This window comes from Danio rerio, chromosome 12, assembly GCF_049306965.1.
Source record: "Danio rerio strain Tuebingen ecotype United States chromosome 12, GRCz12tu, whole genome shotgun sequence".
In the NCBI taxonomy this organism is placed as follows: domain Eukaryota; kingdom Metazoa; phylum Chordata; class Actinopteri; order Cypriniformes; family Danionidae; genus Danio; species Danio rerio.
Window position 1 is genome coordinate 21,272,292 of NC_133187.1, and position 27,146 is coordinate 21,299,437.

At 35.2% G+C, this 27,146-nt stretch overlaps 1 protein-coding gene across 2 annotated transcripts in view; it reads left to right on the top strand.

Moving 5' to 3' along the window:
• snx29 (sorting nexin 29) overlaps positions 1-27,146 on the top strand; it is a 247,162-nt gene that overhangs the window by 197,782 nt on the left and 22,234 nt on the right. For both annotated transcript variants that reach the window (XR_012387966.1, XM_688793.10), the window contains exon 20: positions 26,660-26,799. Coding sequence is in view for 1 of the 2 variants with exons in the window: in XM_688793.10 (XP_693885.4) it covers positions 26,660-26,799 (140 nt within the window). In the remaining variant the exon portion in view is untranslated. The remainder of the gene's footprint in view (positions 1-26,659; positions 26,800-27,146) is intronic.

The following is a 27,146-nucleotide window of genomic DNA, read 5'->3' on the forward strand; positions in this document are numbered from 1 at the left end:
TCTTCCATTAAAGGCACATTTTCCTTCTTTGTTTAGTGCTTTTCAGTTTGTCTAATTTTATTCATAATTATTTTGCCTGACATTTGCATTTATTTATTGTTTGACACAGTTGATATTTCTGGTGTTTAAGTTAATGCGATTTGTATATTTTATTATATTTTATATTAATTGTTTTAAAGCAAATTCACTGTTTTAGTTCATAAATGCAGCTTCTTTTCCAAAGTTAAGTTTCAGGAATGACCAAAATAATTGTAATTATGATTTTTTTCCCCATTATCGAGCAGCCATAGTGTGTCATAACCCAGCATTGTGTCAAATTTAAACAAACACAGTAGTTGTGTTGAAAACTAAAGACTCTATTTTAACGATCTCGGCGCATCTAAAGCGCATGGCGCAAAAGCATTCAGGGTGTGTTTGAATCTACTTTTGCTGCTGTAAGGAAGGAAAAATATGGTTTACGCCCTGGTGCAGGGTCTGACAGGGATGTGCTTATTCTCTTAATGAGTTATGGTGTGTTTTTCGCACAACATGCATTAAACCAATTAGAGACTCATCTGTCATTCCCTTCAAGAGTCAGTTGCATCATGCCATGGCGCATTGGCTATTTACACAATGAACTCTGTAAGTGGAAAAACTGAACGCTTCACTAGCAAGAAAACTAATAAGCCTCCTCCATTCGGCCTCTTTACTTTCTCTTTACTTTTGCTCTTTACTTTACTCCTTTACTTTCATAGATAAGGAAACTACGCACTCCACTAAAGACATCCATTAGCCTACATATTTAATTTTGTTTGTTAAGCACAAAGATTTGTTTCAAAACTATTTCTTAACTCAGTTTTAATTTCCAGCAAACAAATGAATGACCAATAATAATGAAGTGTGGTCAAAGAAGTTATATCCAAACACACATCCTATTCTTATGCCCCCTTCGGTTATGCATACATCTCCAAAACCCAAGAGGTGGACAAATCTCAACTTGTTTTTATTAAAACAAATATAAATATGCATATAATACAGAATACTGCTAATAATAATACCATTATACAAATGCAAATTGTCACGAATAAACAGAAAAAGCACCCCGATATAAAGAAGGCCTAAAAAATAAGTGGTTTTTATATTTATGTAGATAATAATAATTTTTGTACACTTTAAATAATTAAATTTTTTCATATTTAGAGATATTTGTGTATTGTTGTACATCCTGTGCGTAGTAAGCATTTGAACCTGAATAGGTGCACAACTAAAGTGCTCTGCGCTGGACTGTAGACCAGCTTTTAGTTGATCTATGGTGCAGTCTATTTCAGTTCCTCAAAATAGCTATGTTCCAACAATACGCCTTAACACACCTCCTTTATACTCTGGCACACCCATGAGTTCACAAAGTAGTAATGGATGTACTATTTAAAGAACATGGTACAAAATGTGAAAACTGTTACAGTTGCACTGGTCTAAAATAGCAACAAATCACGCCATATAAATCTTGCGCCTTAATGCACCAGGTGTATGATAGGGCCCTAGAAATGTAACCCAATGCTTGGGTTTTTCCAAACAACCCAGCATTTTTAGTGTGTAAACAGTGTTGAAGCACACAGTATATTGTAAGCTGCTGTGTGAACAGTACATTTGGGGAAGTAAATGCGGTTATCAATCCTAAACACTGACAGATTCAACATAGCATTAGAAAAGTGATAGCGCGAAACCTGTCAATGTCACAAAATGGCTTATATCTTCCATGCATTATGCCACTGTCTGCAATGTCTTTGTGATTGTTGTGCTTCTTATACTATGGCAGTGTTTTGGGCTAGATTGTGGATTTGGTGTCTTGTTGTGTCCATGACTCCATCTGCTTGGTCCATGTCAGGCCCCTTGCTGCTCAGCCATACTGACAGCTCCTAAACAGCTGATTTGTCAAAGGCTCGCTGGGCAAACACGCTAAACGCTCCCCAGCCTACCCGTCAAATGTGCCCCGACTACCAAACAGAGTCTGGTTGAACCCAGTCAAGCATAGGAAGAATGATGACATCAAAGAAAGGCGACTGTCAGCACTCCAGTCAAACTGTCACCTCATAAGCTCCACCGCCGTTTACATATTTTTATAGCTGAGTTTTTTATTTTTTTTATTTTTTTTTATCAGGATCACATTTGCAGGCTTACTTTTTTGAGGCTGTGTCTTCCTATTCATGCTTCAGGATTTTAAAGGGGAGTAAATCTTAAGGGAGCTGTCATAGTAATTGAGAGATCATGGAAAGTAGCCAGACTTATCCTGTTCAAAACTCTTGGGATGAGGGGTTGTGTTCGTTCACTGAAACAGATTGAATGCCTTTAATAGCTTTAGATCAAACTCTCAAGGATCAAGGGTTGTGGTTCAGGCACTGGTTCTTGGTTGATAAAGATGTGGGTTAGATGCCTGCTATTATTGAACCTATTATTACTACTATTATTTTTGACCATAATGTATTGTAGTAAAACTTAACAAATATAATTATAAATAATGATAATCATTCAGATATTATTTTGTTTACATTTAATTTATCACTTTTGCCAAAAAATACAACAATAATATTATGACAATATAATAATAATAGTTATTATTGCTGCTGCTGTTGTTGATATTGGTTATTTTTATTCACCTTGCTATTATTGTTGTGGCTTTGTTAATCTGATTTTCATGTAAAAAATAACAAAATAATTATAATGGTGGGGGTACAGTACTATTGTTGTTGCTGTTTTTATGTTACAATTAAATAATCAAATAACAATGCATTATTCATAAAATAATTTCAGATAAAAACAAATCTATAGGTTGTTTGCAATAACATGGTTGTGGTGTTGCGTGAAATTCAGATGGAGGCCAGGAACTAAAAAAAATGAATGTGAAACAGGAAAAAGTCTGTATTTTTGCGATTTATACCATATTTCAGAGGAGATATAAATATAAAATAACCCCATATGTTGGGCATGATCTATATATTATGAAGAGTTTTTTTTTCTGAACTAAAATATATTTGCCTGCCTTTGAGGCAATGTACTGTAAGCTTTTGCATGAAAAAATATTATAGTAAGTACTATAGTGTTTTAAAGCATACTTGAATTAAACTGTCATATATGGTTATGGTACAACACAACTGTAGTAATAAACAAATTATGCAATTGGCTACATTTTTCTACATTATAATCACACACCATTACAATGCACCACATTTTACACAAACATTATAATATTTATTACAGTTTACCAGTATTCTTGCATTCATTAGCAACTGTGCTATACATTATGCACTTAAGTGTGGTTTAAAAACATATTATAAATTACTATAGTTTGTTCCATGTGGATAATGTTATATTGTATCTTCCAGACATACACACAGACATACACACTTAGGAGCATAGTCTACATTACTATCATCATCATTATTATAGATATTTTTAATGGACGTTAAACAGTGCTCCACATAATAACAGTGTAGTTTTGCTTGCAAGGGTAGCATTTCTGTTTTTATACTGTCAATAAACCTAACTTGAAACATTCACTGCTGCTGCACATCTCAATGTTAATGTTATGATTTTTTATTTCACTGAAACACCAGTAAAGACATGGTTTATTGCTAAACAACACAAAAATTTCTATAGAAAATTCTATAGAATTGAGTATTATATATTTGCATAATGTTTTCTGTATGGGTTTGAGTTCAGGATAAGGGTTAAGAAAACAGAATAAACAATCTGCTAATATAAAAAAAATAAAAAGCCATTATGTCAATAGGAGTGCCCCAAAAACATCAAAACCCAACGTGTGTGTGTATGTGTGTGTGTGTGTGTACGTGTGCGCACCACTTTTGCACTAGCTTTATTTCATCCACTCATAGTTTGAGAAGCTGATGGAGGGATTTGGTGTGTCTGTCAATCTGATGCCTGTTGTGGTTTTGGGGATTGGCTGTTTAGAGGGTGTCAGTCCAGAGATAATGTGCACATCCTCCCCAGACACTAGCCTCACTGTCCCTGCTCTTTGCTGATAGTCTCACAGCAAAATAGCACAATACCTGCTTGCTGATCCACATATGCAGACAGATCAGTGTATCGTTTACACTTCTGCTTATGCGTTTTATAATAAAAGCATATGTTGGTCTTATTTTTTTTTCTTGTAATATTATACTTCTCTGTCGCTCACTTGACCCAGCTCTTTCCGGTGTATTAATAACACAGTTGCAGAGGCTTTAATTCAATCAATTGTTTATTATTTTTTTTCGTTCATGAGTCATTCCCTTTTAAAAACTCTTTGTCGTCAAGTGGCTGTGATTTCTACAGCAGTAGTTCTTGAGCTAATGCTTTAATCTGAAGTTACAGTTATTATTGTACGCTTGTTACAACATCACATGCTGTTCTTAGGAGCACAGTGGTGGCAGTTAAACCTTACTTCCCTACCTAGTGAATTACCACTGCACCATCCACTAAAAAAAAAAACAAATACAAAAAAAAAAAAAAAAATATATATATATATATATATATATATATATATATATATATATATATATATATATATATATATATATATAATAATATATAATATATAATATATATAATATATATATATATATATATATATATATATATATATATATATATATATATTAGGTACGTCACGGTATCAGAATTTCACGGTACGGTAATACCTCGGTATGAATGTCACGGTACGGTATTTATTGAATCATTTACAGGAAAAAACAAAACTTATGAAAATACTCCAAAAAAGTGCCAAAAGTGTCAATGACATACAAATTAGTCATCTATATGTAAGCTTTGAAACAGGAACTACAATTTTAATAACAAAAAATTATTAAACCATGTAAAAAAATTAAGTTTCAATTTAGTAGTGTTGAAAACTCATCACATTCAACATTTAATCACTCACTCACTTAGAGATGGGTTTAAAGAAAAATTATCATATAAATATAATCTGGTAAAAGCTGGTATCTCTGGGCATTTACAATGTCCCCTGCAACAGAAAAAAAAACCTCTCATTTGGGACTGAGGTTTCTGGGACAAGAGAGATATGACTTGGCCCAGGTTGCTAGCAGTGGGTAACGTTGTGCATTGTCTTTCCCCCACTTGAGAGGACAAACCATGAGTGAGATAGAGATCTCATGTCTGCATCAATCTGAACAGTGTGCTGTGTTTCTGCAATCCCCATGACTGATTTGTCGTATTCCCCAACTTGCAGGCACGTTCACACACAGTGCTCAACCTGTGCAGTGCACATGCCCTTTTTAGTCTTGGATAGAAAGTTCCCTTCCAAAATGATCAAAAGTGCCCCCGCGACGCGACATACCCTCCATCCCCGCTTTACAGTACGCACGCGACAACACAGCTGATAAGAACTTGCGCGACAACACCGCTATTCAGAACGCGCGCGACAACACAGCTGATAAGAACTCGCGCGACAACACCACTATTCAGTACGCGCGCGGCGACAACACCCGCTTTAGGGTTTTCCAGCTCTTTTTGATCCCCGCTTCTAGCAGCACACTCCATTTCCGCATTACTGGATCTGTAGCGACAACAGACCGCAAGGGATTATGGCCAAGCCTGGGCTGATGGGAATTGTAGTTTCCGGTACCTCCCGTTCGCTTCATTCGCCTGAGCAAATTTTCTCAGAAGACGTATAGTTTTACCGAGTCATGCGACTACGGTAATATCGAAAAAAAATAATATTGCGGTATGACGGTATTTACAATACCGTTACATCCCTAATAATATATATATATATATATATATATATATATATATATATATATATATATATATATATATATATATATATTTATTTATTTATTTATTTATTTTTTTTTTTTTTTTAAACAAGAGTATGCAATTTAAAAAAAAAATGTAATTTCTGCTGTACATAAGTTACTGTCTGTGACTTTGACTGTAAAAAATGCAGCAGACAAAATGCAGCAGAAGCTGTTTTATATGTCTGTTTACAAGCCTAGGAAATGTTGTTAGAAGGAAAAACTCTGTTTTTACCTTATTTGGAAGGGTTATGATTATTAATGAGCTCTGCTCTCGTATTGCCTTCCAAAATATCTTTAGAGTATGGCTCTGACTTACTTAGTTTATGTCTCTAACACTCACACAGCATCATGTAATCTTACTGTGCATTTATACCAAAATCGGCGAGAGCGTCAAAGTAGCCCGAAGTGGAGATAAGGGGTGAGGAGCGGCACTGTGTGTGTTTGCTCGTGTGGGTGTCGAGGGGCATTGAAATCTCTGGTATTGATTCATGATAGGGTTCAGTGGCAACCAGTTGAAATGTAAACGTCTACCGCTTGAGAGGAGTCCAGGGATCACAGTCGCTGTGAACTTTGATTCAGAGTAGAGTTGTTCCCAAAGGTTTAATTATTGCGGTCGCTGGATTTCCAATTATTTTCAATATTTTCTTACAGAAACGTACATTAAAAAGGTTATTGAGGAGTTGATGTGCATTATTGTTATTTTTTTTTTCTTTAAAAAAAGCAGGAATAACGTCAGTACAAAACAGTATTGCTGATTCAGAATAATTCAGACATGGACCCATATTGGATAAGTTGACCAAAGCCAAAGCACACGCAACAACTTGATCTTCCATAGTTGAATGAATTTGATCAACAACATTTTCACGCTAGAAAGCATGTTTTTATGCAGGAATGTAACTGATTTGCTGATATGCGGCAGTGGTCCCTTTAAATATGAGATCAATGTAGCGAATTTTTACGCTCTCGCCGGTGGAGCAGTGAAGGCAGACAGTGTTGTCGGCATGGTGGCCAGAGCGAACTTTGACGCTCTCACTGCCTTGTGTGTGAACGCACAGTCAGAGTTATGTTTTTTTTTTTATTTAACATGGATGAAACCACAGACAGGAAATAATATCAATCTTCCCCTCATAAAGTTTATTGGCATTCTTTCCACAAAGATCTAAATGATCAGACATGGTGCATAAATAAAACAATTAACAAGAAAGAAACTCACAAAGATTTGAAACAAGTAAAGAATAAAGTGAATTATGACAGATTTTACATTTTAGGGTGAACTATCCCTTTAACGCAGGTTATTATATGTCTTATGTATGTATGTAACCATGACAAGGATTATACAACAGGCATGAACGGGCATCATCTAATCTTATTTCAGCTCATCAGAATATAGGAAAACCGGCTTATGTACCTTTTCAGCGACCCTTCAAAGAGGCATATGGTCAGTTTAACTTTATCTTTTGTTAGTTTACGTGTATATTGTGAAATTTGCCATGTACATTTGTAACCGACACATGTAAACAGTTAAACAACTCAAAAGAAAATATTTAGAAAAATGTTGGAAACCTGTAACCTTGTAACCTTGTAATTGTTTTTCCTACTGTGCAAGTCAATAGTTACATGTTTTCTGCTTTCTTCAAAATATCTCCTTTTGTGTTCATCGAACATTTTAAGATTAATAAAGACTTCCAACCAGTAGAGGGTGGGTAAATTAATTTATTCACTTTCCTTTGGCTTAGGGCTCTATTTTGCAAAGCGCAGGGCGCAAACGCATTAAGGGCATGTCAGAATCCACTTTTAATATAAGGATGGGAAAATCCGTTTTGTGCCGTGGCACATGGTCTAAAAGGGTTGAGCTTATTTTCTTAATAAGTTATAGGTGTGTTTTGAGAATAAACCAATCAGAGTCGCATCTCCTATTCCCTTTAAGAGTCATTTGATTCGCCATATTGCATTTGCTATTTACATGACGACTTTGTAAATGGAAAAACTGTGCATTTTACTAGCAAGAAAACAGTTAAACGGAGCATCTACAGCGCGAGAATGAGAGTTAAGCCTCCTTATTATTTACTTTCACTTTCGCTCTCGTAGATGGGGAAACCTTGTACGAACAGACATCAATTAGCCTATAAATAATTAATTTTGTTTGTTAAGCACAAATATTTTCCTAAACTATTTCTAAATTCAGTTCTAATTTCCAGCAAATGAATAAATAAACAATATTAATGAGGTGTAAGAGGTATATCCTAATGCACATGCTGTGGCCCCATATGGTCTAAAACCTGACAGGTGGGCAAATCTAAGCTTGTTTTTAATAAAACAAATATAAATATGGATATAACAAATAATACTGCTAATAATAAAAACCTTATACAAAAGCATATTGTCACAAATAAACTAAAAAAGCCCACGAGATAAAGAAGGCATGAAAGTATGGTTTTTATATTTATGTAGGCTAGAAAATAATATGTTTTGTAATATTTTAATCCTTTATATTTATGTCCTATATATTCATTCATTTATTCATTTTCTTGTCGGCTTAGTCCCTTTATTAATCCGGTGTCTCCACAGCGGAACGAACTGCTAACTTATTCAGTTGCGCAGCGAATGTCCTTCCAGCCGCAACCCATCTCCGGGAAATATCCACACACACACACTCATACGCTACGGACAATTTAGCCTACCCAATTCACCTGTACTGCGTGTCTTCGGACTGTGGGGGAAACCAGAGCACCCAGGGAAACCTACATGAACGCATGGAGAACATGCAAACTCCACACAGAAACGCCAACTGAGCTGAGGCTCGAACCAGCGACCCAGCGACCTTCTTGCTGTGAGGCAACAGCACTACCTTCTGCGCCACTGCTTCGCCCCATATCCTATATATATCCATATTATATCCTATATATCCTTAATATTTTAATTCTTTTTCATATGTTAAGATATTTGCGCATTGCTATACATCTTGTCTGTATTAAGCAGTGTGTAATCGAGGCGAACAACTAACGCGCTCTGTGCTGGAACAGCTTTGTTCTGGTCTATTCAACAGATCATTATAGTATTTCAAAATAGCAACGCGCCAGCAATGTGTCTCAACACTCCTCCCTTTTTAGATCAGAACGCCTATGGGTGCACATATGAGGTCAAATGCATTTGTTATTTAAACAGTGTGGTGCAAAACATCAAAACGAATTTTTCGCCGAACTGAAACTAGCAAACAACATTTGCGTCGCGCCTTGTGCCACATTGCGCCGAGTGTATGAGTTTATGGCTCTTAGCCTATAATTCAGAGGTCTCCACAGGGAAATGAACCGCCAGCTATTCCCTCATATATTTTATGCAGTAGATGCCCTTACAGTTGCAACACAGTATTGGGAAACACCCATGCAGTCATACACTACGGCCAATTTAGTTTATTCGATTCACCTATAGCACATGTCTTTGGACTGTGGGTGAAACTGGAGCACCGGGAGGAAACCCATGCGACCATGCTGAGAACATCCAAACTCTAGGTTGATTAAATAGTGAATTTATTTTCATTTTTGGGTGAACTGTCCCTTTAACCTTAGAAAATAAGGGGGAAAAAATTATATAATTGTTGTAATCTCACTGGGTGTGCATATTTATGGTCCTGTGAGTAATGTAACATGTAACATGGGTAGCCAGTCTTTTGTTCTCATTGACCTGTTTTACATCTGAATTTTATGCTCAGGGGATTTTCATGAGAATAAGGAAACAGTAGAGTTTGAGACTCTCAGACTGTAATTTTTTCATGTTCTGAATTCTTATTATTCAGCTTTGTCGACACACTCAGAAATAAAGGTGCTAAAGCTGTCACTGGGGTGGATAATTTTTTTTAAAAGGTACATTTTTGTACCTTACAGGTTCACATTTGTACCTTAAAAGAACATTTGGTCACACTTTATTTTGATGGTGCGTTTGTTGAACTTAAGTTACATTGCATCTACATGCCAACTAATTCTCATTAGATTATTGGTAGATTGTTAGGTTGGGGCTAGGGTTAGTGTAAGTTGACATGTACAGTACTTGCAAAGTTTCTTATAGTCAGTTAATTGTCTGTATAGCAGCAGTATAAACAGATATTAAGCAGACAGTCTACTAATACCCAAATGGACCATCAACATAATGTGTTACCAATCATTTTTGTACCTTTAGGTTACACTTTTGTACCTTTAAGGTAATATGAGGTACACATTTGTACTTGTTAGGTATAAATATGTACTGTTAAGGTACAAATGTGAACCTGATTGGTATAAAAGTGTACCATTTTAAAAAATACAGTTTTAGTGACACCTTCAGTATCTTTATTTTTGATAAAGTAGGTAAATCTAAATTTTCATTGTATGGCAGATAATGCTTTCAGTTTCTTCTCAAAAAACATGAATACAAGTGCAAGAAAATGAATACAAGTCAGGAAATAGCACCATAACAAACAGTGCTATGTTTGAAAGGGTTACAGGCTTGAGGTTTTTGTTGTTGTTGCCTTTTATAGAGGATATACTGTAAATGAGCGATTGATTGAATTACTTAGTTGAATAGTAATAAATGGCTACAAGTGCATGTTTTTATTATATAATATACATCAAAATGTTCATATGTGAGTATATATAAAACTGCAGTATTTTCTGTTAAACATGTAAAGAGTTAATGAGGATTTTAATTTCAAAAGAGGTATATGCAAATGTGGTCAGTGAATGAATCTAACACTAGCTATGAATATTAATCACTGATTAGAATAATGAGTTCTATATAAGGCCAAAGCTGGGAACTCTGACTGTGCTCTTTGCTAACGTCACATTATGAACGAATAACCTTTCTCTCGATTATATCTGTGCACTCACATTTTGCTCATATTGTTCATCACATCGCTTGTCTCCAGGGGGAACAAGCGCAGACCTCTGACCGTCCCTGTGACCCACATTTACCCAGATTCAAATGAGCAAATGTTCCGTGTTTTTCATGGTTTAGTGCATGCCGTGTGATCTTCACTGCAGCTGGGATGCACAGATGTAGAGAGAGATGATACTGTACTTTGTTGCCATAGGCCATAAGGAGAGCAAAGATTCAGAGACAGTTTGAGGGAACACTTAGATGTTGAACAGCCCACAAATGAATATACTTTCTTTCTTAGTGTACAGGATGCTGAAGTGGTTTGTCAGCTAAAAAGCTCTATATTCAAGAAAATGTTGAACAATATAAAGCATTTGCTGTAGGTCTTTATAAATTTACAATTACCCTTTACTTTATTATTTTTATTTACTTTATTGTCATTAGTTACTCACCAGCAGTGTTGTTCTATATCCATTAGTCTCTTCAGAACAATAATGTTGATATTTTCGCATTGTAAAAAATACATTTTGTAAGATATATTTAAATCTGCAAGTTTTCTTACCCAAAACCTTGATGCTGCAGAATGTAAAAAAAAATGCTAAAAATTATATATATCTATATGAATTAAAGGGGTGGTCCACTAAATGACATCATATTTTAAACTTTAGTTAATGTGTAATGTAGCTGTGTGAACATAAACAACATCTCTGAATGTAATAAGTTCTAAGTTCAATGCAAAGAAAGACCTTGGGTTTTACATAGTTAGCTTAGCAAAGCCTACAATGAACGAATTTTGGGGACTACAAAAATTACTTCCGCCCCCTGTGAGATCACAAAAGTTTGTTACTGCGCATCCAAACTGAGCAGGTAAGGCCCGTGGCCAGAGGCGCTATAACATTATAGCTTAGATTAAGCTAAAAATGTGTCTAAACGCTGCTATTTCCACAGAGCTTTGTCCGTTTCTGTATTTGAGCTTCCAAACAACACGACACAGAGACAGAAAGTGCTTACAGTTCAATATTAATTATGTTCTAGAGAATTATAAAATACACAGCAAGCATGATTTGACAAAACAGCTTCAGAATCTCTCCCAGTTCAGTGCTGGATTCAGTTAAAATCTCCTCAAAGCAGAAGCTGTCAGGTACAACCAGTAAGTGTTTTTATTAGTTAAAATTGATCATGACATGTACAGTGTCTAGTGTTAACGGTATGCTGTAGCAATGATGTAAACAATGGGTAATGCTGCTTTGCGGGCAAACGATTTTGCCTCAAACTCATATTTATCAGTCAAACTGCTGTAAACACACACACACACACACACACACACACACACACACACACACACACACACACACTCCACCAGCACGTTCGTGTCTCTTATGTGTGTGCGCGCGCGCGACTGGCTGCACTGATTGTCTTCAGGCAGCTTTTCCATGCGTTTCACATCTCAGATAATGAAGTCGCAAAAGATATGTGGAAGATTCATATTACTTACACCTGCATATTCCAGATACACGTGAAAGCCGTCATGTTACGCGTTGATTAAAAAAAAATATAGTGCTAGCAGCAGAAAAATAAATCCAGGCTCAAACAGGTAGCATCCCACATCTTGTGCTTTATTCTTCTGCCATGATATATTACAGAAAATAACTTAATCAGAGCATCAGAGAAAAAGAAAGTCCCGCGCACATGCGCTTGTTACAGAAAGTTCACACATTTACACACACACACACACACACACACATAGACGCACATGCAAACGCTATTAAAGGAGCTGCACCCCATTTTTATTTGTTACAGATACTTTTCAGATTTTATTTTAGAGAGCAGGCAGGAGGTTGACTGAGGTTTACACAGCAGAAAAGCGCGTGCTTTTACGGACGTGACATGGAGCCGATTCGCCAATCGCAGCACATTATAACAATGACCAATCAGAGTCACTTAAGTGTGGGCCTTTCAGAGGAACTAGGAAATATGACTGTCTATTTCATGTTAGCTGAGTAGCTGTGTATAATCAAAGTGAGATTCATGAAAAAATAATGCAATTTCCTTCAAATGAAACATGAGCACACATTGCTTTGCATCTTATAAACACAACCAAGCCTTAAAATTACATTGTGGACCACCCCTTTAAACACAAAAAAGTCACACAAAAAAAAAATCTGTTAATTAACAGTTTCCATATGCTCTGATTCACATGTCTTTTCCGTTTATTTATGAATTGCAATATGCAGTCAGAAGTACTTATGGTTGCATTTCATCTTTAAAATAAATGCTGTGGGGCGGTATGACGCTGTTCCTTTTTGCACGACAACTTTTCCGCTGTTACCAGCTTGTCCGTTAGCTCGACATGTACGCTAGCGGACTTGAGATGCAGAATGGTGTTGACCCCATCAATGGTCATTGAGTCCGGTGAAGAACGATTGCAAAAACAGGCGAGACTAACACAAAAGCTAAAAAATAAAAAGAACAAGTAAATAACAGGGTGAGAATGTGGTAAAATCTAAAAATGTGGTAAATAAGGGGGCTTTTCTTTTTCTACAGAGTTTTTTAAGTAGGTGGGTGGGTTAATCGGTGCTTTTTAAAACACTGTTGGTTGGGTTTGGGGAAGGGAGAGGGTGGAGGGATTGGTTGATTGGAGATCTGAAAAAGCGTACACAGCAGCCTCTGGTGGATCCGTGAAAACAAATACTTCAAAAAAAAAAAAAAAAAATTTAGCTCCTAAGACATATTTTGCTTTCTTCAGCCTGGGTTGCAGACAATAAATCAGTTCAATCTATTAATAATGTCAATAAAAGTCATTTTTTCATACTTTTCAAAATCAAAAGTTGTTGGAGGAAAGATTAAGGTCCCACAGCGCAATTAAAAAGCATAAATAAAATAAAATTTTGAGCAAAAAATTATTTATTAAAGCCAGCCAGTCGAATTATATGAAAACAATGAGCAGCATCGCTAAGTATCTTCTGACTCTGTAAACGTGTGGCCTTTGTTCAGCTCCGATTGCCCACTTTGGCATAACGTACTTAAGGTGCAAAAAAAACTTGCTCTTGACTCAAAGAAAGCTCATAGACCATGCCCAATCAAGCCCCAGAAGTGACAATAGAACCAGATTGCCCCTGGCATGCAATAGCAAGCCCGCCTTTGGCACAAAAGTAGAAATGCTGCTGTTTGTTCTTGCAGAAGTTAAAACGTGCCGTTTTAAGTAAAAAAAAAATAAAAAAAAAAAGATCAAGCAAGCATCCAAGAGCTTCTTTGACCAAATCTAGGAAGGTCTGAAGAGTTCAGATGCAAAAACCTTTGAATGCCGTCTAAAATTTTCATCTAAAATGAGCTTTTTTTATCATGCTTCTGTGTAGGTTCAGCAATTTCACTTTTATGGCAAATAATAGATCCTTTGCTTGCTCTTTAAAGTAAAGTAACGCAACACCAGAAATGAGCATTATTCTCGGTCTCCTTTTTGCATCAGAACTCTTCATATCCTCCGATAAATAGTCATATACATAAATAAAATTATTTTATCTGCTTTTTTTATAAAGTGCTCATGGCTCTTTAAAAGACTTTCATTAAACTGCTCAATTCATATCTATTTATTGTTTAATTTCTTAATGGCTGTTTCAAAAAATCTGAGGTTTTGGTAAATGGACTTTCAATGAAGGAACAGAAAGTTCTCTTTCATTAAAGTGTCTCACTGTAATTTGTGTTCTGAAGATAAATGGAAATCTAATAGGTTTGGAGTGGTGCAAAAGTTTTATTTCTGACTGAGCTAACTTTTTTACATTAGTTAGCAATATTTAATAACAAGACTTAACAACAAACTGGCAAAACCAGCATCAATAGTAAGTTGGCATTAGTCAAAAACACATTGAATGGGTCAAAATGACTATAGATTTGATGTTTATGTCAAAAATCTTTAGAAAAATAAATAAAGAACATCCTATTTTAAGACATTTTGTAAATTTCCTAAAATTTTCTTACTGTAAACGTATTAGAACTCGATGTCTGATTAGTAATATGCATTAAGCGGTTCATTTAAACTGCTTTAAAGAGCCCCTATTTTGAATGATAAAAGGTCATTTATTGGTGTTGGCGGGGTCTCTAACAAAAGGCTGATATTCAGTCATTGCATGAGACTAATCTGCTGTGATTAGTCAGATGACCATGTCTGTTGTGATTGGTCGTCTGGGTTCAGCACAAGACAGAGAGAAATGTCCGCCACGGCTAGGAAGTAGCAGAGACTATGTAAGAGCTCAATGCAGGAATGCAATAAAGCAGTGGAGTTAAGCACCAGCAAATTACTCTATTCTTAACCTTAACCCCAAGTAACAACGACACACATTCAGTATTAATTCACACAGTGGCACACAATGGCATAGGATCGCGAGTACATTGCACATTTAAATCGGTAAAGAAAGAAGCACGTGTCATGTTTTCAACATGGTTTTGGACACGGTTTGTGAATAGCCCATAAACATTAAACCTGAGAGATAGTACAAGCGCTGATCTATAATAGATAAGTGATTACAAGCGGTGTGGAGCGACAAGTTACAACACACAGCTTTTTTAATTATGCTGACACCTTATGACGCAGAGGAAGAAGAAACTGGTCCATATGAACTGTAATTCATATGGTACCATTTCAACGTCGACAGGCAAAAGATTCGAACCCAACACTATTTTTGTTTATTTGACTCTGAGTTGACTATTTTGTTAAAGAATCAGTTGTTTTAAACACGGTGCTCCTTCAGATTTAAACTTCAGCTGGATGTTTACAGTCACTTAGTGCTGTGTTATAAACTGCATGGAAGCTCATTTTCAAAAACCATATTTGGGGCTTTTTAAAGACAATTTTCTATGTAAATTTAAAAATGTTTTATTAACCCACAGATTTTTAAATAGTTGTTTCTCTGCCTAATATTATCTTGTCCTAAAAAAGCATATACATTGATGTAAAGCTTGTTTTTGCCATAAAATAAATGAGATAAAAATGGCAACAATGACATTGTGGTCCAAAGTCACATTTAATAAAGTTACAATGTTGTTGTCTTGAATTTTATTCGTGGGTAGTCTACTCCTTTGGTCATTTGTTTCTTTTTCTAGCATAAATCTTGAGTGTATGTTGAGACTTCCTCATCTGACCCACCTTCTGCTGTGTGCTGAATTATTCACTGACTCTCTGCAGGTCCTCGTACATTTACTGACCCATTTGTTCTCATCATTGGCCTTTCACAACACCTGGTTTGAGACATTAGTATCCATATTTTCTTGAGTGCAAGACTCTGAAAAGTTTTTTTAATGGTTCATAACACATGGTCATTATGGTACCGGCTACCTGAATCATACATTATTGATTTCACCACCATTTGGCTTAAACAAAAGGTTGATGGAGGCACAGAAATAGAAGACAGTCTGTTGTCTCTTCAGGCTTCTTGGGCGCAGCTTTAATTGAACTCCACATTATCTTTGCATTAAAGATGACAGCCCCAGGAGGATCTGCCCTGTTCTCATTAATGCAGTGTTTGCCATTTCTGCTTTCACTATTCAAAGTGAATAAATTATGACTCCCTGAGTTTGTATGCATATGCAACATGCTTGATGCATGTACAGCTTTTTTCTTTGCAGAAAATGTGAGACATAGGAATTACTACAAATGACAAAAGCATGCAACAAAATATCTAAAATAAAAGGGAAAACAAACACAAATTTAATTCGAAATATTAAAAACAATACATAGTAGTATTTGTGATGCTAATATAACACTACTTCTACTTCTAAATTGTTTTGAGTTGAGATATAGCAATTGATGGTATTTATCTGAATCTATTCTGAATAAGTCTGAATTTTAATGTTAGGAAGTTAGATTAAAACTAATTCAAATAAGTCTTACCACAAAGAAAAGATGAGGTATATGTGTATATGTGTATTTAAAATGCCAAATAAGTTGTTAGCACATTGTTTTTTATTACATTAAATTATTGTAAAGGAGGATTTAGTAGTTCCTAAGCTAGAATTAACTTTGTGTCTTTTTAAACTTTTTTTTCAATGACTCTATAGCAATATGTCATTTATGAAATGAAGCACCACTACTTCCATTATTTAAGCATATATAATTTTTAAAAAATATTTTAGCAATTATTGACAAATGCCATAATTATATTGTAAAATATCAGATTTTTGTATTCTTAGAAAAGCTAACAACTTAATAATGACCACATTAGGGGCCGATCACACCTAACTCGCATTTCCATTCTAAAAACGCGAGGTACACCTCACTGCCTTTTTTGTTGACAAGTGAAAAAAAAAGTGCAGTAAAATTTTAATGTCGCTAGTCATCAACTGAATCAGTTGGGTTTTGTGTAAGAGTGTTGCTGTTGATATTGGTATAATTTTAATATTTGATAACATTGTAAAATTCAAGATTTGTGAGTTATACATCACCCAATAACAGCAACCACAAGTCTCTCCTTCATTTTCAAAAGTCTCCGTAGTTGTCTTGGCAACACAAACACTGCAGTCACCTCAATGGAAACCCCGCCTCTGATTTCATTTGATTGGAGACTGAAAAGACAGGACTGATGTAACTTGCTTTTTCTGCTCAGAGTTGACTTTTTTCAACTGCAAACGCACAGAAGCAGCACGCAAAATGCTCACACCCATCAGTAAATCATTAAAAAAAAAGTGCTTCTCAACACAAAATGCATGTTCGATGTGATCGCCCTCATATTCGATCTATAATGGGTGATGGGCACCGCCATTTTAGGCAGCGCTGCAGTGGAGAGATTGTAGCTGCTGGATTTATAACACGTTAATTCATCAACTTTTTCCAAAATACATATAAGTGGATGTATAACTGGGAGAATAGAGTAAATTTGGTCATGTAATGTTTTGCTATGTGAATTTAAATGTCTCAAACAGTATTTGTTTGAAAGCAGCATTTATAACAAGCGCCACATGCGTCTTTCTCTTAATCAGCTGTCATCGCTGGAAAGCAAATTAGATTTTAGCCTTTGATCATGTGACACACTGGACAATCTATTTACTGGTGTAATCAATGGGTTAAAAAAGCATGCAGTCTTAACCATTACAGTGCTAAATGTTACATACTGCACAGTAGCTTTAGGTACCAATAGCGTAAAAAGGGGTTTTGATGCTACACTGCTTTCTGTCGATGTAGATCAACATGATTGTTTAATAGTACACAATTAATTCTCTTAAATAAACAACTTGTTGTGAATTGCTGTGGGATATGGCCATTTCAGTTCAAAGTCTTTATTTATGAACTTGGCTCAGTCCTAGTATGACTCCTGCAAACGCAAGGTCAAAAGTTTAATTTCAAGGAAACCTGGCAAAATATATATGTTCAGTATATATTGTTAGTCATTTTGGATAAAGCTGCCTGGCAAATGCACGTGAAAGGCTTGTAATTAACCTCTCACATCATACCTGGTTAATTAGCACAGATATGCCTTAAAGGGATAGTTCACCTAAAAATGAAATGAGTCATCATATACTCACCCTGGTGTTATTCTAATGTCGTACTGCCCTTATTTTCCTTTTCAGACCATGGTAATAAAAAAAATATGTTGTTCTTGTAGCACATGGCAGTAATAGAGACCAGCATTAAATTGATTAAATTGATTTTCTTCTAAAATGTAAATTCTTAGATGATTTACTCACTCTCCAATCTTGGTTTAAGTTTCTTTCTTCAGAAGTCTGAACCAATAGTGGAATAGAAATGGTGAGAAACTTTAAACTTGGGGTTGAAAATTTCTTTTCAGCATTTTAAAAAAGATTACTTTTGATAGGATTAAGCACAAAACTAACTGAAATGTAATGTATTATTTACCAAAATATTGTCGTTGTCTGTGAGTCTTCTTGCACAAATTCATGATCATGAAACCCATGTTCAAGTTCCACAATTAACTCTAACTGACACACAAGTTGATAAAAAAAATCTAACAAAATATTATATTTACACGACATAACTACATATACAACATCATCATGTGTATCTGTCATTCTGAAAGTCATCTGACTGAGCTTTTCTGTTTAATGTTTTATTCATCTTCATTTACTAATCTAAAATTTAGCAAATGGTTTTCATAGGCTACATTCACACTGCAGGCAAATGTGGTTTGAATCAGATTTGTTTTTGTTATCACCTTTTTTTTGTAATGACTGTGAACAGCACAAAATCCACATGAAATCTGATCTTTTCTATTCTGATATGTCATTTCATGTGATTTTAAATCTGTTACAGATTATGAGCCCTATAATACACCTGGCGCAATAAGGCGCAAGGCATGTATGGCACGATTTGTTGCTATTTTCAGACCAGCGCAACCCTAATTTTCACGTTTTGCGTCACATTGTTTAACTAACAAATCCAATTTTACAACTTTTTGGACTCATGGCGTACTAAAGGAGCGGTTTTTAAGTGAAACAAAAACAAAACTCTTATATATCGGTCTCTATTTGTTGCTCTTATATTGACAACCATGAGTAGGATATTTCTGCAAATTTCTCCTTTTGTGGGATGAAATAGAAAGTACTGAAAACAGCATTGAAACAACACCAGGGTGAGTAAATGATGACTGAATTTGTCATGTTACAGTCAGCAACTATGTATTTTCTACAGAATACATTAAATAAATAAACTAAAGTGAATACATCCGACTTTTTGTTTTAGCATGAATAAGGTTATTTTCCAGATTGAAAAGCCACATCCAAACACTTTTACAGAAGCCTTCAGTGGGACGGTCAGCATGATAAATCACCTCTTTCACTCATAACTGTTTAATTCTCAGGGAGAGTTTGACGGATTGTGCTGTACCGGCTTGAATCACCCTCACACTTTGTCATTTTCGGTGAAGTTTCTCCCTCATTCAAATCTGCACACGTGTCCAAACATGCGATTTTACAAAAGTGAACACAGACAAAACTCGCTGCAAGGCTCTAGCTTGTCCAGCTGGTCCAGACAATAGCCTGTGAAGATGGAGAAGCACTCCAGCACGTCTTTATTGGCTTAAATGGCAGCGTCTGGCAAGGATTTTCACTGCTTGTCGCTGTCAGACACTGGCGATCGGCAGTACTGTGCTTTGAGGAATTTGGAAAGAAGCCTGTCGTTTAAGCAGAGAAACAAAAATTGGCCCAAAGACAGAAGCCTGAGAAATCATTTGCAGAGAGAAACACTCATTCTTTTAAGAGATTGTGAAGTGCTTGTTGTTGGTTTCGTCACGAGTTGTTTGTGTGAATTGCGGGCGGGTGTTTGTGTTAACAGATTGTCTGAAGGTCTAGCTGAAGCTGCAAGTAATAGCTGTTAGTAATGCACTTGTGCGTCTGTGTGTATGTGCTTTGCTTGTTTATCAAGGTGTTTGGCCCTTAATGCTCCCTTGGTGAATAGGTGTTTTAATATATTGTTATCCTGATAGAATCCAATTAGCGACATAATACATACTCAAACTTGAAATGTGTTTTAACAGAGACAACTTTGACTGAGACAGTTTTTTTTTTCTGTCTCTGTCATATCACATTATCTATATTCAAAGAAACAGTGGCATATTTCTGCCAGTTTCATCCAGTTCATAGATGATGTTTTTTAAAATGGCATACACTTACAGGTAGTTGCTGTTTAAAAGTTGTTACATTAATTAAAAAAACAAAAGTGTAAACATATAAAAGACTTATTACATTAATCAAATATGAGATTAAAAAAATTAGCATTTCTAGTACATTCTGTTTTTTTGGAAATTCCTGTTCATAAAATATTCTAAAATTAACGTTTTTTTTTTGGATTAGAAAAACAGAACAAAAAAGTAACACTTTGCTTTTGATTGCTTAAAGAGCACCTATTTTACCTCTTTTACAAAATTTAAGATAAGCCATTGGTTTCTCCAGAATGTTTCTGTAAAGTTATAGCTCAAGATACCCATCAGATAATTGATTATAGACTCCAGAATATGCCCATGTTGGTGTCTGAGTACAGTGTATCTGCTTTTGTATCCTGCGGCTTTAAATGCAAATGAGCTGCTTCTTCCTGCCCACCATTCCCATGTGTGTGTCCGCTTCTTATCATGCGTTACATCAGATAAACAGCAGTCAGTGATAGAGACAAACTCGTGTGAAGATAAAATACAACTCATTAATTAAAAATACCAAGTAAGTTTATTTAATGTATTTGTGATTTATTTTATTCAAGTCTTTTTAAAGCGATAAATAACATGCAAATGCCATTTGCAGTACACACACACACACACACACGCACACTCACACACACATATTAGCACGCTGCTGTGGTGATTATATTGGTTAAGAATCACATAGTGTAGCGATTTTCTTTTCTTTATAACAAACATGCTCAGTTTTTAAAATATTTTAAACTCATAAAGATTATAAAATCACAGAGTTGTAACATATTTTAATCTCACTTTATTTGCAATAAAATGTTCTGTGGACATGTGTTTACATGTTATTATAGAAACATGGTGCCTGTCAATTAATTCAGTGGGTACATCACCTCAAGTTGTGGTGGGCCTCAGAATAAATGGGATTTGGGAAATTAAAAAAAGAGACTTTTTTTGTTTCTATCACTCCAATATTACAGTGGACACACCGTTCCTACACAAAGTTATGTTCAAACAGCTTCCAAAAGTTGATTTTCATCATAGGTGCCCTTTAGAAACAAACAAAAACAACTAGCCTAACTAATAGAGCTGTGGTGAAAAAACATTTAAGAAATTTAGGAGATTTTCAAAATTCATCACTTTTCTCTTTTGAATCGATTGTGAGCTTAGTTTTAACAGCGATTGTGCTCTAGGCAAGTTTTTAACCATGCACCTTAAATGCTCATGCTTTTAAAACAGCTCAAAATCAATTAAAGAGAATAGCAATACATTTAGAAAATCTTTTAAACATTTAGTCACATTTTACTGCAGCAGACCTGTCAAGTTTTTATTTGCATCAAGCCATTTTTGTTGATAAAATTAACACTTGTCTGCGCTGATTAAATTAAATAGAGAGTAATCTCTTGATACATTTCTACAAAACCTGTTTTTCAGTGAGTGATCTGTCTGTTTGCTGTTTAAACAGCTATGATCACTGAATGCTTGGATCTAACATACCAATCCACATACCTTTTCTTTGTCAACTATTTGCATTTATTTAAGACATTAAGTCTCAGAGTATTCACTAGGACTATTTTGACATAATATATTGTATGTATTTATTCATAGTAAAATTTCCAAATCCATGCGGCTTAGAAGAGCCACTGGCCCCTAAAAGGGACCACCTTTGATGGGTTCTTTGTTCGGATCTTCTCTGCCCAGATGTTTGGGAGCAGTCTGGTTATACCTGCGGGTCACGTGAAGACCCGTTCAGCATTCTTGACCAATGAGTTCAGGGCAAAGTTTGAGCGCGAAACCTTCCTTTGTCTCGAGGCTGCTCATATGGAAATTTGAGTGTCCGCCCAAAGCATGCAGAAAGGCATTTAATGCAGGGAATTAAAGAATAAAGCAATGCGAGTTATTATCTTGCTCTATGCATCATGTGTTGTAAAATGTCAGCAGAAACCCATCGGTAACAAACATGGGGGGTTTAAAAGTACATCAACATAATTTTTCACGTCCTTACATTATTTAAACTAAAAAGGGCCTAAAAGTACAAATTTGTATAAACTATGAGGAATGGTACACATTACAAAAGTTAAGTGTAATTAAACAAGAGATTTGGGTTCTAAATGTCTTTGTTTAAATAAAAAAACATTGCAGAGTAATGTCTTTTTCTTCTGTGAGCAAAAGCTGACTAAGGATGGGTTTGTCTCCTCTTATCTTATCTGCCATGTTTTTTTGAAGTCGGCAGAGAGTGGTTTAGGACAGCTCTGTGAAGTGTCCCAAACTCGTTACTTGTCAACAGGAATTTTTTTAGGCCAGACTTTTCGTCACCGAGTGATCTAAATTGCCCTGGAAATTGAACCCAGACCGTTTTTATGGAATGTTGAACGGAATGTTTACCTCCAACATATATGTTACAATATAAATGTTACCAGTTATGTTACAACACCATCATGCTGAAATACAAGTCTCAGCAACTTTGTTTACGTAAACATTTACAAAAACTTTGCTATTAATATACAGATGATACATTATATGACACTAAACAGGGTCCCTGATTCATTTCAGTTTCCACCAATGGGTGTTTCTCTTGAGTTAGAAAATCCTTTAAAGTACTTTACACACAATAGTATGTACAAATATTTGCAATAAAGTGCACAAAGAGCAAGCATTTCTACTTGGTGTCATGGTTCTCACCTTTAAAGCCAGTTCTGAGATGGCTGATGTGGGCCACAGCATTAAATTAGCCCTGGCAGGCACAGCCCTCATGGGTAAACTAATCTGACAGCAGTGATCTCCTCCACATATCCCATATCATAATCAACTTTTATGCCTTTTCATGCCTGTTGGAGATGGATCACTATTAAAACTTCATGCCCTGGCGACACACTAATGCTGAAATGCATGGTGACAGTGGTTTAGATGACACACTCACACACTTGCTTAACCCTCTTTATTATTATTGGGTGATTGAGCCGCTGGCCTCTGTTTAAGTGGGTGACAGAAGAGAGTTTAGAGTAGTTGCTTTCCCTTCAGCACATGAGAAACAACTGATGTCACACACACGCACACGTACAGATGTGAGAACTGAAGCATCAGGGCCAATTAATCAGCCATCAAGGGGACATTAATAACATTTCAATCTTTCTCCCGCTGTCCCTTGTTCTTTCTCATTTGCTTTTGATGTCACCCCCGCCACAGTGCTGACTTTGATCTGGTTACCCATCAGCTTGATAGGCTGGGTACAGTCGAGATGCTGAGGTTTTGATGCTGAAAAGTCAATGCAAGCCGCAATGAAAAAGGTTTTAGAGAGATATTATCATGATTGGATGAACTAAAAGGGTAGATGGAACACAAAGGGAGACATTTTTTATTCTTTGTATGCTTTTATATATAAAGGAAAGAAGGTACAAGTAAACAGGCTTTTATTTGTGCTGTAAGTTTGCATTTTAATAACTTTACTAAAGGAAAACATACACTGTAAAAATTCAGGGTTCCACATATTGAGTTAATTTTATGAATTTAAGTGATTAAAGATAAAACAATTAACTTGTCGCAAGGAAATCTCAAAAATTGTGTTGTTTTAACTCATTTCAAATACGTTTTGGGTGTAGTTAAGTGTTTTGACTTTGAAATATGTGTATATTTATTCTGTTATTGTTATTTTATGACAAAAAAATGAAACAATACACTATTAGAATGGGCATGTGAAATTTGATGATTATGCTTAGGGTAAAAACAGCATATCATATTGTAACACATTCATTAGAATATCAGTGTTCTGATATTTATTACCTATAATAACAGATTGGATCCATTTATTTATGAATATTGATTCCAGTGCTGTAAAGTCCAAAAAGCCAAACTTAATTTAAAAAAAAAAAAGGTAGATTTAATAATTTTCAAAATTCACAGTCTGGTTTATACCCAAATATTTTGTTTTGCTTATTTATTTGTAGTTAGATTGTTAATAACAACACTTCCACTGCACTCAAAAAATGACTTTTGCTTCTTGTTTTAACTACTTAATCAAAATTTGAAACAACACAATTCTTGTTTTGTTTTTTTTTTTGTTTTTTTGGACAACTTAATTGTTTTGTGTTCAATCCACTTATTTTTGTTAAAATGATTAAGTTAACTTAATTGATTTGTGTGTGGACAACATGAAGAAATTGTGTGGAACCCAGCATTCTTTACAGTGTGTGGTGAAAACCCTCCCTAAAAAGAACACTTTCAGGGCTTAGCGGGCCTCTTATATAGACAGCTACAGTATATATAAATATATTACAAAAAGGATTGTAAAATATTAGAACAGACATTCTGACATTTGGTACAATCTACCAGTCTGAACAGTCAGAATAACTCCCATTGCTATTTATAAAATATGTGGATATAAAAGTATTCTAAAGGTCGTTTCATACAACTTGTGATCCTTATTCTAGATTTATTTACTGTGTTCTGTTGAACACAAAAGAAGATATTTTGAAGAAAGCTGTGAACCTGTAACTATTGACTTCCATAGTAGCAAAAATATATATATTATTGAAAGTCAGTAGTTACAGGTTTACAGCTTTCTTCAAAATATATATATTTTTTGTATTCAGCTGAATAAAAGAATTCTTTTTTAATCCATGTGAATATACTTGTAGTTTTGTGTACATTGTAAAGCATACTTTTATAAAGGGTAATTATTTGAAAAATATGAAACTAAACTATTTGCTGTTTATGTACAGAAGAAGAAGAATTTTCATTAATAGAACATTAAAGATTTGTAGCTGAAATCTTGTTTTTTTCCTTATACATATAGCTAAAATCATAAAAAATAAATACAGTATATAGTATTTAAGTATATATTAAATATATGTAATATTCAAGTCACCATTAACTTGTCACAATTTTTCTCAGAAAATATATTTTTTCAGTGAATATTGGTTACAACTCAAGAAATCCATGTATGCAAAGAAAACAAAACTAATTAGTTTGCATATGAAGTTATGTGTAATAAAATGAAATTGCACAAGGAAAAGTATTAAACACATGAAGAAAGGAAGGTGTGGAAAGGCAGTGAAAGCCCAGACAGCAACTGAAATCTCTCTGGGTAACACTTTATTTTGATGGTCCATTTGAGAATAAGGGCATACTTTCACTATGTACAGTTGCCTTGAACCGGGCCAAAGCATGCTTGTCCCACCTCCCGTTTCCCCCGACGGCCCGCACTCACATACACTCGAGCCTTAAAAGTCACGTCTCGCTGTCAGTTTTAGGCTTTGGCGCGTTTTGTACTCACAGTACAAGCATACCGCGCCAAAGCCCAAGTAAGCCCACTCACACTTCTCAAACGATCGGGGAAACAGACCTGGGCACGGTTCGGATAGCATAGTGTGAGTAGGCCTTTAGTTGACTGTCTGCTTAATATCTGTTGATACTGCTGCTAAACAGACATTTCACTGACTATAAGAAACCTTGCAAGTACAGGTCAACTTACACTATCCCTAACCCCAACCCTAATCCCAACCTAACAGTCTACTTTTGGTCTAACGAGAATTAGTTGACATGTAGATGAAATGTAACTTAAATTCAACAAACGGACCATCAAAATAAAGTGTGACCTTTCTCTGTAGCTCTTCAGCAACACTCTGACCTTCCTTGCTGTGAATTAATATTTGCTTATTCAGTCCAACAACTACATTAGCAGGGTGATGAGGATGAAACATTTTAGCAAGACAATTCTTCAAGAATATGATTCAAAATACAGCCAAGAAAAATGTTTCAGAGAAAGAAAGTCAAGCTGTAGAATGATTCAGCCAATCTACTTACTTGAAGCCAATAAAAAATAAAGAATAAGGATCAGATTTGATCCACAGAACCATCAATTTTTTTTACATTCGCTGCAAAAATTCACACCTGAGCAATTCATGTCACTTAATTCTCTATATTAGAGTTGTCTTTAAGTTGCAATCACCAAAAAAGTATTAAATGCATTTCAGTAGTTCAGTACTTTCTTCTTGTGTCATTCCATTGTTATTACACAAAACTAATTTTTCGTTTTTTTTTCAGCTTTACTTTTATATTTGTATTTTTAATTTTTAATATTTTTTTTAAAATTAGTTTTATTTTATAACTCCTTATGAAACCGTTGTGACTTATGAAGAAAAATGCTTTGTCTGTGCAAGAAATTTAAATTTTTACATATGACAGTCTTGACAATTTATATCTGTGGATTAAATATCATATAAGAAGATACTGTACTTTTAAATATTTGAAAGACACTGTAAGTGCACATTTAATTTATTGAAGCACATTTCTTATTTACTAGGGCTAAAATGACACATTATAGAGAAGTAAACAATGACAAAGTTTTTATTTATCCAGTCAGCAAATCTGAATTTTGTGTATATGTCTGTGAATTTGCAGGATGCCAAGTTTGTGGAGGAGAGGAGGAAGCAGCTGCAGTCTTACCTGCGAATGGTGATGAATAAACTGATCCAGACACTGCCTGAATTCACTGCCCAGCCTACAAAGGAAACCTTACTGCAGTTTCTGCCTTTCTGCCAGTGAGTAGACCAACACACACTAACACAATAATCCACATGCAACAACCACCAACTGGATGTATTTCAGATCCATGAACTCTAAATGACACTGTATTTCAGTGCCTTGATGGAAGATGCATGTCATTTTGAATTGTCACTCGAGTAGGACAAAGCAATCAAACTTTCAAATGTCACAAATGCATGCTGAATATTGAAACCGCGCTCTAGAATGAATTATATGAACGGGCTGGATTCGCATTTGTGTGGCCATAAAGAAAAAGTTCAGAAAGAGTGCATAATTTACTTACAGATTGTGTCTTGTTCACAGCCCTCAAAACGTGTTTGATTACGAGAGATTGATTATTAGA